This window comes from Gastrolobium bilobum, unplaced genomic scaffold (assembly GCF_033153095.1).
Source record: "Gastrolobium bilobum isolate Gb01-03AN ecotype WA unplaced genomic scaffold, APGP_CSIRO_Gbil_v1 utg356, whole genome shotgun sequence".
Classification (NCBI taxonomy): Eukaryota; Viridiplantae; Streptophyta; class Magnoliopsida; order Fabales; family Fabaceae; genus Gastrolobium; species Gastrolobium bilobum.
The window spans coordinates 549,270-563,581 of NW_026898613.1; the positions used below are offsets into that span (position 1 = coordinate 549,270).

The 14,312-nt window shown below is 35.5% G+C and overlaps 1 protein-coding gene across 1 annotated transcript; it reads left to right on the top strand.

Moving 5' to 3' along the window:
• Nucleotides 1-3,762: 3,762 nt before the first annotated feature.
• Nucleotides 3,763-4,638, top strand: LOC133317620 (uncharacterized). The gene is made up of 3 exons (XM_061519476.1): nucleotides 3,763-4,200; nucleotides 4,312-4,386; nucleotides 4,510-4,638. Exons 1-3 carry the CDS (start codon nucleotides 3,763-3,765, stop codon nucleotides 4,636-4,638), a joined length of 642 nt encoding a protein of 213 aa, XP_061375460.1.
• Nucleotides 4,639-14,312: the final 9,674 nt, after the last annotated feature.

The following is a 14,312-nucleotide window of genomic DNA, read 5'->3' on the forward strand; positions in this document are numbered from 1 at the left end:
CTCTAAGAATTTCTAAACCTCTTTTATAGATCCAAAGAGACTCAGGTTTCTTATGAGTTATGAGACCAATCCAGGGTTCATTATCTGGGTCAGACCTTCTTTGAGGAAGTGGAGGAGGCTTGCATCTCCTAGTATCTTCTTCATCTTCATCACTGGTATCTCCAAAGTGCATCCAGCAATCACACCTATTAGGATCAACATACCATATGAAATGACCATTGACACAATCAGTATAAATAGGAGATCCATCTAGTTAGATTCCATGTATTGGAATCTGTTCTTCTGTGAAAGATGACAAAATCATCAATGATTGAAAAAGCAGAGGAGTTGAGCTAGATGTAGCTTCGCCGAGCTTTTTGAAGATGGTTTTAACAATTCCATGTACAGATCTTCTAAAACTTGCTTCGTGGGACTGGATATGCGTGCTTGCCTTATGAATCTTCTCATGGTTAGTTACATATTCTAACGAAAATAGCTTCGTTAGTTCTTCTCGAGATATCTTTCTAGGGATTTGAATAATCAAAGGAGTATTTTCTGGGTTCTTTGCAACAACAAATAAGGCATCATTGTGACTGTTTGGAAGTTGTGGAAAATCAACAGAATGATCTTGGAGCCTGTAGATTATTTGATGATGAAGAGTAGCTGAGTACATCTCAGGAACTTGATTTGCTCATGTCTGCACCTTGAATCTTTTGAATAGGGTCTTATCCTTCATACTTACATTGTAATTCGGGAAGATGGCCAGAACCACCCTTCCAGTATGGAGTGTTGTAAGAATAGTGCCAATAACAACATTTTCATTGTGGAGGTAGCTAGAATCTAGCAAGGCAACACGAGCATAGTGATTGGAAGACCTTTCCTTTCATGGAATGAAAAGATTAGTCTAATTGCACCAAATTGTAGTGTAGTATATCCTTCTTTTTTCCAGTAATTGATAAGCTCTGTGGGAATCTTTAGATTTACATATTGCTCTTGGGAAGTAGCTTGTAGTGCACACTAGTCCATCTTGGAAGATTGGACATATTCTTTCATAGTCTGTCTTCTAGTAGAGATCAACTTAGAAATACTTTTAATCACATATCTTTGTCGCTTAAAGATGTTATAGGGACTGAGCAACGGTGGTACCGTTTCCAGTATTTTGGCATCTTTAGGGACATAGGAATATTCTGCAAGATTCTTTGTTTTAGAAGAGATTTTGTAAGAGATGTGTTTAGGGAGTGAAAGAGAAGACTCGAGCATAATCGATTGGTTATTATCTGTGTCTGAGTTTTCCATTATTGGAGTTTTGTTTCTCTCCTACTCACCTTCGTATTAGTGGTCCTCGATTCTTCTTTCCCAAATGCATCAAAACATAGAAAGCTCAATTAGATCCTTTTCAAGCATCACAAAACATAGAACATAAATTATCTTAAAATTTAATGGAGCTTTTTAATCTCTGCATTTTACACACTTTATAATGATATAAATCTGTAGTGAATTAGATTGGAGCAGGTTTCAAACACTCTTTTTTATAACAGTTTGAAAGTTGATTTTAAAAAGATGCTTGAAGAGATGAATATATAAATTAATTCGTAATAAATTAATTTTAATATAATTTAATATTTTTTATTTGAAGTCGTTGCACTTATTAATATTTAAGAAAATTCAATATTTTGAATCCATATTTTTATTTTTATTTCAATCTAAACAAATTCATAAATTATATACTATTTATAAAGGGTTTAATATTAAAAAGAATTGTTTTTCATACTCAAATAAAGTTAAAAGAATTTCTCTAATTTTTTTAGTAAATTTCACTGATTTTTTTAATCTACTCTTTTTTATATAAATGTGGTAAAAATAAATTAAATAAAATTAGAAATATTTTTCCTAGATAACGCGTAATGATATTGACAGATGTCATTCATTAGGTTTGAATCTATAACTTTATGCAGGCTATTTTAATCCCTCATCATTATACTAATTTTTTTACTTTTTATGCACCTATATGACAATAACGATCAATTAATGCCAAATTTTTTCCCTCAAATTGTCATTCATTAGTAACTCTTTATTATAACATCAAATTATCTACTATACAAATCATTTTTTTCCTTTACATTTACACTTATTTGTTTATAACCTTATTTTTCATGTACTCTAATTTACAAATTTTAAATTTAGTTAGAATTTCGCTCATAATTTACTTGAAATGATTTAAATGATATAATTTCCCCCATTTCTTTGAATATAATAGTTTGTTAATTACTCATAACTTTTAATTCTTAAATTTAGTCTACACCCATATATAAAATGAAATCATAATTAAAATTTAAAATTATACTATACTATTTTGTTTTATGTGTTCCATTTATAATTATATTAGTAATTATAAAGACTCTTTTTTTTTTGGTAAGCATAAAGACTTTAATTTAATAATATCATTACAGTACAATATATTATTTTATAGGACAATGAATATTTCTTTCACCACAAGTTTATTTCTCACAAGACTTGCAAATTTATAGGTCAGGCCGTTATCTTAAATGATAATATTTAATAATAATATTTCGCCATAACTTTACCTAAAATTAGTAGAATACGAAAATGATATCAAACTAAATTAAAATAACAACTTCTGCTCACCAAAAAAAAAATAACTTCTAATGTAAACCAACCGGTTTATATGAATACAAATTTTTAAAAGTTTTATCATTTATTCATTACTTATATACATTTATATTATGGCATCGCATATTAAACTAGTGTTATAATATTTATAGTGAGATTATATTTGGGAAATACTTCTCTTATGTTGTAGATAAATAGTAGGATGTTCATCAACCAATTCAAACCGATTCAAATCGCGGTGATCGAATCGAAAAATCGATAACCGAATAAAACAAAAATCGAAACCGAAAAAAAATCGCAAATTTTAATTGGATTGGACCGATTTTCAGATTGGTTGATGAAAATCGATCTAATCCAAACCGATCCAATATATTAATTCTCCTCTACCTACTTGGGTTTTTCCCCAATCATAGCCCAAAATTTTTTAAACCCAAGACCTATTAACTAAACTCAAGAAAAAATCTAGTCACATCTCATCAACAAAATTTCATTTGTGTAGAACTTCATATCTTATTGCCCAAAAAAATTTATATTATCGTTTACTGATGCTTTTGTATTTCAAATTTTTTTCTTTTTACAAAGCCAATATATACAAAAGATGTTATTTGCGCAATAATCATGAAACAAATTTTAGGATTTTCAAAAAATTGAAAACCGATCCAATCCAAACCGTAAAAAATTGGATTGGATTGGGTCGGATTTGAAAAAAAATTCAAACTGAATGGATGATTACATGATCAAACCGAAAAGATTGGATTGGATGATTTTTGCTTTCAAAATCGATCCAATCCAGACCGCGAACACCCCTAAAAGTTAACAAACATTTGTTAAATTTAAATAGAATTTAATCAAAGTTACGTGAGAAGATCTATCTTTAAAAAATTGCACAAGAATCCAATGTGGCTTTTTTAAAAGCAAAAATCATTGTAACAAAACTCTAGCCAAGTCAACAAAAGAAAAAAAAATAAAGGAGCAGCACTGACTAGCCGTTAGCGCCTGTCTGGTTTCAAATTCAAAACTACCCTCATGATCTCAACCTCTTTTATCCACCACTCTCCTTTTCTTTCCCTTCTGCTCCCCAACCAAGCCAAAAACCCAAAACAATAACAAACTAACCAAAAACGACACAATATGATTAAAACGCAAACGCAAATGCAAACTCCGACAACCGGAACACCGAAACTGCTGCCGCGATCTGGCCGGACGCCGCTTCAGCCGAAGAACTCTCCCGCCGATCCCATCCACCCTTCCGTTAAGCCCAAACCCAAGCTCGACCATCTAACTTTCGAGATCTCAGCGATACACGATTCCGAGAAGGAGAACCGTCCGATCGCCGCCGCTGCGACTCCTCCGGCTCTGGCGCAACCACTGCTGCCGGAGGCGTCGCTGGCGGAGGAGCTGAGCGCGATCAAGAAGAAGCTGGAGAGGCTGAGATCGGACAAAGAAAGGACAGAGAAAACGCTTAAGGAGAAGGAGGCGGTGCTGGACGCTATGATGAAGGACATAGAACAGAGATCGGAGATTCAGAAGAACCTCGAGATCCAGGTTGATCGGTTGTTCCGATTGAAGGAACTCAAGTATCGCTGCATGGTAAGCACAATGTTGCACAACCACAACTTTTTTTTTTTTCTGTTCGATTCGTTTTCAACTTTGATTTCTCAGTGTTGATTTTTCTTTTTTTTTCTTTCGTGATTGGAACAGAGAGTTTCTCCGATGCGAACGCTCAGAGAGAAGGAACAAGAAAAGATAGTTAACGAAGCTCCATCGCCGTCGAAGGTATGTGTATAGTTCATGTGGTGTTTTCAGTTTTTGAAATTAATTTACAAATTTTGCATATACAAATCGATCAAAAAGAGAGACTGAGAATGGTGAAATGTACATTTCTATGTTGTTGAGAAGGTGAAAACTGAAGAAACGGTGGCGTTTGAATCTGAATCTGAAACTGGTGGAGATGAATGCCAAGTACTACAGAGTCCGGGTTCAGCTTGTTCACAAACTCATACTCCACACACAAAATCTGGTAACTAGGCAGAGCATATATATGGGGAAGTTTCCATACATAATATCTCGTTATGCTTCTTTCTTATTCAATTTCTCTATATTCCTTATTGCAATTTGTACTTTTTTATTATTAATTTATTGTTATAACATTTTAAGAAAAACAAAATTGTTCATGGTTTTATATTGCTAGAAAAACTTTAGCATTCTGCTGACATTTCTATCTTTTTTCATGGATAGCTTTTGCTCAATGATCACACTGGATATATGTAATTTGAATAACCCGAAAATATAAATGATTTGTACCCATAGAAAGCACAATTAGTGTTCCTTCACTATATTGGATTGACGGTGGACAATTAGATTCCGCCCCAAATTGTAATTCGTTGTAGTCTTGATCTTAGTGCGAAAAATGGAACTGAAATGCTTACTTTGAAAAGTTGAAATGTGTTGGAATGCTGTCTTGTATCTATCTGTCTTTAGACTCAAGCCTAATTGCAACCAATTTTTTCTTTGAGAAAACTTGAAATGCTCAATCTGATTTGGTTGGTTCTATTAACCTTCCCTGAGGTTGAGACTTGGGAACATTGTTCTCTAGCTAAGGCAAGGTCTCTAGGTGTCAATCGTAGATGAGTCTTGGTTGGATTAATATCTTAGTTGAGCTTTATTCTGGATTCCACAGGTTTTGGGAGATAATGAACTTTGTTCATTCAGGTAAAACTTTTTTATAAATTAAGGATTAAATCCCATACACATATTCTTAAAACTCTAATCTCTCTGTTATAGTTGTATACACACATTCTTTTTGGCTTCTTCCCTTTATTTGTGCATATTGCTTTGCCACCCTTAACAAATATCTCATCCATAAACCATAAATAATGACCGTCCTCATATCTCACATTAACGGATCCTCTGAAATCGAACAAAGGTTAAAAGGAAGTTGAATGAAAAGCCTTTATTTTTCCACACGAGGGATTCTCATATGTCACATTAATTGATCCTCTGGAATTGAACAAGTTTAAAAGAAAGTTGAATGAAAAAATTCTTCATTTTTTCACAAGAAGAGTGTGGATGACTAAATTTGTCATGATTGCCTGCACAAACCTTGAGAAGATAATTTGTTTATGTCATCATAAGTTGGACAAACATCATGCAAGGAGAACAATTTAGGAATACTACTATTAAAGAATCTTGACAACAATAAAGTCAACTTATTAGTGAAGCAGGTCTATTTTTTGGGATAGTGATTTGGGTATGCCCAATTAAATATCCGTATAATGACTTCTCTTCTCCTGTATAATCACACATGCATAGCAATTGATCAATTGTGTCGTTAACAATTATGTTAAAAAAATTTTACCATTACGATTTCTAACCTACTACTGGAGGGTCATGCATTCCGACAATGTTCGATGAAGGAATCAAATGACACACTGTAGTAGACAGACAAGAATTGAAATCACCATCAACGTCGGTATCCGATGAGTCATTGTCTGGAACAACACCTTCATCCGCCTCTTCGTCGGAACTGTCAGTACACCACGTCGAATCATGCATGTCATGGGAAATAAGCATTTCTGTAGACATTGGTAGGGGTGGTGGTATGGGTGACACATACCTATCTTCCAAATTGACCAGCGGCTTCCTGTTAATGTCGATGGAGTGAATGGAAGGAAGGGATTGTTGACTGCTAGACTGTCCATCGAAGTCTACTTCTCCATACAGTTCAATAAATATGGAGTCTGAATGATCTCGATATGCATCTACTACTAACGTTACATCTTATTCCTCGACAATCTCCACAACCAATATAGAGATTGACCAAGACAGAATGGAAGGAAGGGATTGTTGACTGCTAGACTGTCCATCGGAGTCTACTTCTCCATACAGTTCAATAAATATGGAGTCTGAATGATCTCGATATGCATATACTACTAACGTTACATCTTATTCCTCGACAATCTCCACAACCAAGATAGAGATTGACCCAGTTGTATTCTCAACTTCTTGTATATTGTCTTCTTCAAGTCATTATAATTGCATCGGGGACTCATGCGAAACATTTTCGTATCTCCTTTAAAAACTTGACCATTCGGTCCAAAATATCTCCTCTTGTTATAGTATACAATGGCGATTAAATCATTGTTAGTGTCACTTATTATGTAAAAATTCAAATAAAAAGAGAATTAAAAGGAATTTTATAAAAAGAATAGACAATTGCATGATACGTGGGAAATGAGAGGTGGGTATATACTATGATGCACCGACACGGGACACGGGATACGGCACGACACAACACGCCGACATGTTAATTCTAAAAAATGTCATATTTCGACACGTTGGGACACATTTTGATATTAAATAAAAATTTTAATATATATAATATAATTTATATTTAATCCATATAACAGTCCATAATAAGTCATATAACCAATCAAATATTCAAATTTCATAACATAAATATAAACAAAAATAGTTTTTCGTACTTTGTTAATTTTTCATGTCAAATTTCATAATAGAAAAAAGAGTAAAGACCCTTTTTGATCCCTAACAAAAAACACGGTTCCCACTTTAGTCCCTTACAAAAATAAATTGGTCAGTTAGTCCCTAACAAATTCAAGGTGGACCCGTTTTAGTCTTTTTGAGGGACTAATATGGGTCTTTTTTGAATTTGTGAGGGACCACGATTTCAACTAAATGGGTCCACTTTGAATTTGTTAGGGACTAAATGACTAATTTATTTTTGTAAGGGACTAAAGTGGGGACTGTGATTTTTGTTAGGGACTAAAAAGGGTATTTACTCTAGAAAAAAATTGATTTATAAATTAATTTTTTTATATTTAGTTAATAAAATTAAATTAAGACTAAAAGAACGTGTCGGAGCGTTGTCCGCGTGACGAAAAAAGTTGACTGCGTGTCGGAGAGTTGATCGTGTGTCGGAACATATCGGCCACCGACACGTGTCCTGTAACACCCCGTAGTACCCCGATTGTTAACATACATGATATTTAGCATACACAGCGGAAGACTTTATTTTAAAAGAAAATTAATGCCACGTCTTATAAAAATACGAGTAAACTTTTTCCAAAATATTTCTAAAACATTTTCAAAGCGTTCATCTGATATATTGTGTTAGCGTAACGTTAACTTCTAAGTCTATTAATTAAAATCATTGGCCATCACTAGTGGCCGTTGACCTTCCGGATATGACCTCAAGAGTCATTTGTGACAGAGTCTCACAGATAGCATAACAACTGTATTTTCGATAACTGGGAACATAGGTCCCACGCATGCAATAACCTGATAGATACAATAATTAAACAGACAGCTTGCAAGTCCCACACGGACTGCAATCCCCTCAATGGGTCAATATAAATAATATGGCTCCCTGCCCAAATAACTGAATACATACATCAAGTCTATATTAGTTTCCAAACGTCTAAGCATCAGTAAATAATTCATGGCTCCAATCATACAATCAGTAAGCATCAGTAAATAATCCTTGGCTCCAATTAAACAGACAGCTTTCAAGTCCCACACGGACTGCAATCCCCTTAATGGGTCAATACAAATAATATGGCTCCATGCTCAAATAACTGAATACATACATCAAGTCTATATTAGTTTCCAAACGTCTAAGCATCAGTAAATAATCCATGGCTCCAATCATAAAGTCATGAGCCTAAATAAATACATCATATAATCTCAACATATGATAATTAAGCATGTTAATAATTATACCTGCCATCATATAGTCTAATCATAATAAATAAATTAGCATCATCGTCCATTACTCCAAGACGGAGGCCTTACCCTAGAAGCATCAGCACTACTCTGAGTACCTGAAATGATGTCCCCAAATGGGGTGAGATAACATATCTCAGTAAGCTCAAGGTTCATAGAGGATCCTCTAATCTCCTGAGCCCACTTCCTGGATGACAAGTCAGATATATAGCATATAATACAGGCATACAACATAAACATAGCATCATCATATCATCCTCGTGTAACCCCAAGGTCAAAGCCATAGACGGTTACACATGTGTGACTCCAGGGTCAAGCCATAGACAGTCAACATAACATCTATATGAAATAGCTCCCAGAGTCAAGTCATAGGCAGCCTACATACCATAATCACTGGCCAGATTCTCATAACATATATCATCAGTGCATCATCATAACATCAAGAATCATATAACATCTATATGAATGTGTATAAATGCACATATACGTTATACCACATACTTTCATACAATACAACCATAATGTTCATCATCATGGTGGGGTCACAAGAGAGAGGAGCAACTAGAACTAGGAGCTTATACCTTTCTGAGCTTATCACAAGCCCAACTCCAACAATAAAATACGTAAGCTCCAGTAAACCCTTAAGTGCCAAATCCTCTAGGCAAACTTAATGATTCCACATTTCATTCTTACATGCCAATAATATGTCCATTACAAGTATAGACCAATTATTACATAATTACGTATTTTAGTGCATTATGAAGTGTTCACTTATTACACAATCAACCACGTAGTTTTAGCACATTACATAATCTTAGAATCACATTCTAGGATCACAAAGGTAACTTAGATTATTTTCAACTCATCCAAGCCATATATATATAATTATTATAAGTTACAAGGGTTCTCATAAGCCCACTTAGCCTAAATATCACTTTTACGGTTTTCCCAAAACTATGCATGCTTCTGTTTTCTAGTCATTGTGCATAACCCACTTGTTATAAAATTCTCATCGTTTAGTATGTTAACCTAGACTCAATTACCTTTCCAACAAGGTATCACATGCCTCATTTAGAGTTTTCTATCTCCGATTATCACCGTTTGAAGTTGGACAAGCAAAACTGTATGCCAACTCCGAACAGAGGCCTAAACATCCCTTACCATTTCTACGATTCTGGAAAATCTACTAAACCAATTGCTCTCAAAATTTTATACAGGAAACTAGACATCTTCAACTTTAATTCGACATATTATAAGCTTAATTTGAGTAAGAAATGAGGGAGAAATAATTCGTAGAAGATGTAGCCATGTACAGCCCCTGCATATGGCCTCCCAGGAAAGTCTCCACTCATTCAAACCTACAAAATGCTATACATCTTTAAATGATACCAAATTTTGACACCACATAGCTAACTTCTCAAGCTTCAAAATGATATAAGGTACATCCCTATAGGACCTCTGTTGAGAGAGATATGCCCTCCCAAAGTTAGCCTAAAAACTGGTCATTTAACCCTAAGTGTGTTTAATTAGCAAATCCTAATTATCTTTGGTTAGAAACTCTAAGGCACTTTAATTTTATTATTTTTCTATCATTAGGTCCATTTTTAGGGTTAACTATTTAATTAGTGTATTATGCATTGTCCACCTCACTTAATCACTAGATTAATGTCCTAATTAGGTCTTAATATTAATTTTAACAGTGACCCTAACTTAAACCTACATGGGAATTGCATAAGTGTTCAAATTAGTATTTTTAAGCTTATTTCTTAGTCGTTTATTTAGTTAATTAATACTTACACTTAATTAATCCACTAATCCATGTTTTCCTTATTTTTAACACAACCAATCCCCATTATACCAAAGGTAGCAGATTTGATTAGTTATATTTATTAGGGTTTTTAGCCATCCTTAATCAAGATTAGTAGGTTTCACTTAGAGATAACCTACTTACTTAATCTTTCTTAGTTTCTCTTAGGATTTTTTCACACTTAACAACCTTTTAACATTTTTTTGTCATCACACCTTAGTCTCCATGAACATGGTCGAATAGTGTAGGGGTCCTTTTAGGGTTCATGTTCAACTTTTACATGAAAACCACACCAAGGATCCAAAGGTTGCACCTTTACTCATCAAGCCAACCTTTTCTTAGTTCAAAACTCACACACCCTCAAGAATGATCATCAAAACCATTACTTTAAAAAAATTTCAACAATATTTCCCCACCCACAAGACAAAAATAGTGGCATCAAAAGGACAAAAGAAGGCTTTTGGGTCATCTTTTCCCAAAGTGAAGCTTACATCTTCAAGTTCAAACATTTGGCTCCAAGCATCACCTTTTACCACCAATAATGCTCCTTTAATCAAAAACACATCTTCAAAGAACACGCTCAAGAGTTAGAGCTCATGAACACAAAAGAGAAAGATGATATTTTTCAAGAAGAGTTTAAGAAACTTACACTAGAAATCAAAGGAACCAAGCACACAAGTGTTGTTCTTCAAGAGAACTCAAGAACACAACTTCATGGTCCTTGAAACTCCAAAAACCGTGGTTGTATGTTGGTGTGAGGATTTGATCCACACCATGAAAATGGTATGGTTGTGAAAAGGAGAGTGAAGGAAACAAGTTTGGTGAAGGAGATTTTGTGAGGTTTTGGAGATGAAATCTTATAGAGAAGTGAGAGCAAATTCAAAAATTGAATTTTAGAGAGAGGGAGGAGGAAGGAGGCGCTGATCAGAATGAGAGGGAAGGGCACCGGAAGGGCATGGTGCCCTAATTAGGGGTGTCATGTCACTTTAGTGGCACTTTGTCCTCTAGTGAGATCCGGTGTAATTTTTATCTGAACCGGCGTCAAATTTTTACCCGAAAATCCCCAAGACTCTAACATTAATTTTGTCTATTTATCATGTTTATAACTTAAAAATTTGATTAGTGGATCACAGATCCACTAACGGTTGTTTAATTGCACTGTAGTCTTTACCGGTATTCTTAACGGTATCTGGATTTCATAATCTTCTTAACTTTAACATTATTGGTCTAATTATGACTTGTTAGACATATATTGATCTTTATTTCCATTTTCTCATCTTTTTCCATTTTGGGATTCTACCGGCTGCTTCTACAGCAGTACAAAATACCCGGCAGAAGTGACTTTTTTAAAATACCCCAATATGGGTACCAAACTTCATCAAATCATATACTAACCTCATTCGTGATGTTTATATCATTAGATTAGCTCTCTGACTATAATTTGCTAACTTGGAGCTATTCTATTGACTGTTACTGCGTCAGCAGTCAAAAATAACAGATAAAAATTCACCTGTGTAATTATTGGTCTAATTACACTATAGTCTTTATCGGTATTCTTAACGGTATCTGGATTTCATAATCTTCTTAACTTTAACATTATTGGTCTAATTATGACTTGTTAGACATGTATTGGTCTTTATTTCCATTTTCTCATCTTTTCCCGTTTTGGGATTCTACCGGCTGCTTCTACAGCAGTACAAAATACCCGGTAGAAGTGACTTTTTTAAAATACCCCAATATGGGTATCAAACTTCATCAAATCATATACTAACCTCATTCGTGATGTTTATATCATTAGATTAGCTCTCTGACTATAATTTGCTAACTTGGAGCTATTCTACTGACTGTTACTGCGTCAGCAGTCAAAAATAACAGATCAAAATCCACCTGTGTAAAATACCCTCATTCCATTTATGACCATAAGGTCCTCATCATAACCCTCTAATTTAAAAGTCATATAATTAGGATTATTGTATGTCTGACACGCAAATTTTTTGAAAACTTGTGTGTCCGTGCTTCTGAGGGTATATATATCACTAAACTCGTTGGACCTACTGGCAAGTATGACATGTGGCTGATACAACCATACTCGCTGCCACGAGAGTATTCTGGGCTTTTGCCAGAAAGGGCTTTGGGACCTGTGGTTCCGTATTCTAGGGAGGCTCCTGGTTCTGGTTTTCATGGTAGGCGTAGGGCCATACCTGGTGGGAGGATTTCTAGACCCGGTAGGAGTCTGTCTGGTGGGTCTCGGAGTGGTGTTTGGCCTTGTCCTCCACATAGGAGGCGTTTCAGTTCTTCTGGTCGTTCTTCCTATTATCATAGGTCTGACTCGCGTCGCCGTTCTTCGCGGCGCCCTGCTTTTAGAGTGGGGCGACTTATTCGAACTTTATCCTCTATCAATTGTGAGCCTCGAAATCGCCCTCTAGAGTTGTATTACTAACCTCGCCCTTTACAAATAATTCATCCGACTGTTGAACCACCTGTCGCCTTATGCACATCTTGTGGCCATATTCCCCAAATTCTTAGGTCTTTTCATCGCCGCAAATATGACGAGTCATCTGACAATCGGCTAGGTAGATATCATCTGGAGGATGCTCGGCTCATACGCTACGGCGTGTGGGATGCTATCGCCGAAGATTTGGGGCTTTACAAGGTGCCTCCCCTATGGTGGCCTTCTCCACTTAGTTATTCAGACTTCTACACCTCCAGTTCTTCGGAGACCTCTGATTCTTTGGGTAAGTTCATTTTGTGTCTGAACTATACTTGGTTTGTGTTTGTTGGTAGGGGGATGATGGTGGTTTAGGGGGTGAGTGCTGGGAGATGTGAAGGTTTGCGATTTGGTGGCTTTGTTGACTTCTGTTAGCTACTCACGGCAAGTGCACCGATCGTACAAGTAATATAATGTGTTAAGTAAAAGATCATTCCCACGAGGATTACGGTTCAAACACCAATTCACTATCGCAACTTAAGTTGGACAATCAAAGTTGTATTTGGAAATAGAATTTGAATTGAAAAATTAAAATATTAAATATTAAAGCTAATTACTCGCAAGAATTAAAGACAAGAAATTAAAGATTTGAATAAGTTGATAAAATAAAAAAAACGTAGCTAGGGGTTCGATTTCCTTTAATCTCTTTATTATGTTTGAATTCCTTCTTAATGTTAATCGTCCTTAGTATCAATCTAATCAATTCTTTCGCATGTGATTAGGGCTCAATCCCTTGTTACCCTAAACCTTCACGATCTTGGAAGAACCCTAGTTCCCCGGTTATTCCCCAAGAACATAAGCATTAAGTTCAAGAATCTTAAAGATTACGCAAACCCTATCTATCCCTAGAATCATAATGTTTACGATGAAGTTATCAGATATGGATCACACACCAACATCCCTATTGTCATGCATTTACCTATGATCATTATATAAGATCCAAGCCTATATAAAGCATTAAAAACAGATAACTTTATTCATGATATAAAGGAAAATTAACAGACGAATTGTTCAAAGCATAATAAATCGACTAAAATCCATCTAACCCTAACTACTTAAAGAACTCGCCATACATAGCAAAATCAAGAACAAAAGACAATAGAAAAGCTCCCCAAACTCCATAGGTGATTGGTGAATCTTCAATATCTCCAGTGAAAACTTGACGTTGATCCGTCTCCGCCGCTCACGAACATGAATCTGATGTTTCTTCCACGTTCCTTCAGCCTCCAAGCACCCAAGAGTTATTTTGCAATGTAAAAGTTATGTATTTCTGGTCCCCAATGGTCCTTTTATTGGCCAAGAGTTAGTATCCCAATAAAACACATTGAATGGGCCTAAGTTGGATCTGACTGGGCGCTTAAGCTTGCTGTAGCGCGCTTAAGCGCCCTAGGACGGTGATTTTAGATTCGCGTTGCGCGCTTAAGCGCTATGGAGGGAGCTTAAGCACGCTCCTCGCGACAAAACTTTCTTCTTGTGGCACGCTTAAGCCCTGAGTTGGGGGCTTAAGCGCCCAGAGGCAGTAGCTATTTGCGTTTTTAGGGAGCTTAAGCTTCGAAATGGGGGCTTAAGCTCCCTCTGCTAACAACTTGATAAGATCTTCAATCTTCTTGTTTTCACCTTGATTCATCTTCTTTTCTGATTTGATCTCTCTTTATCCAAATCTTC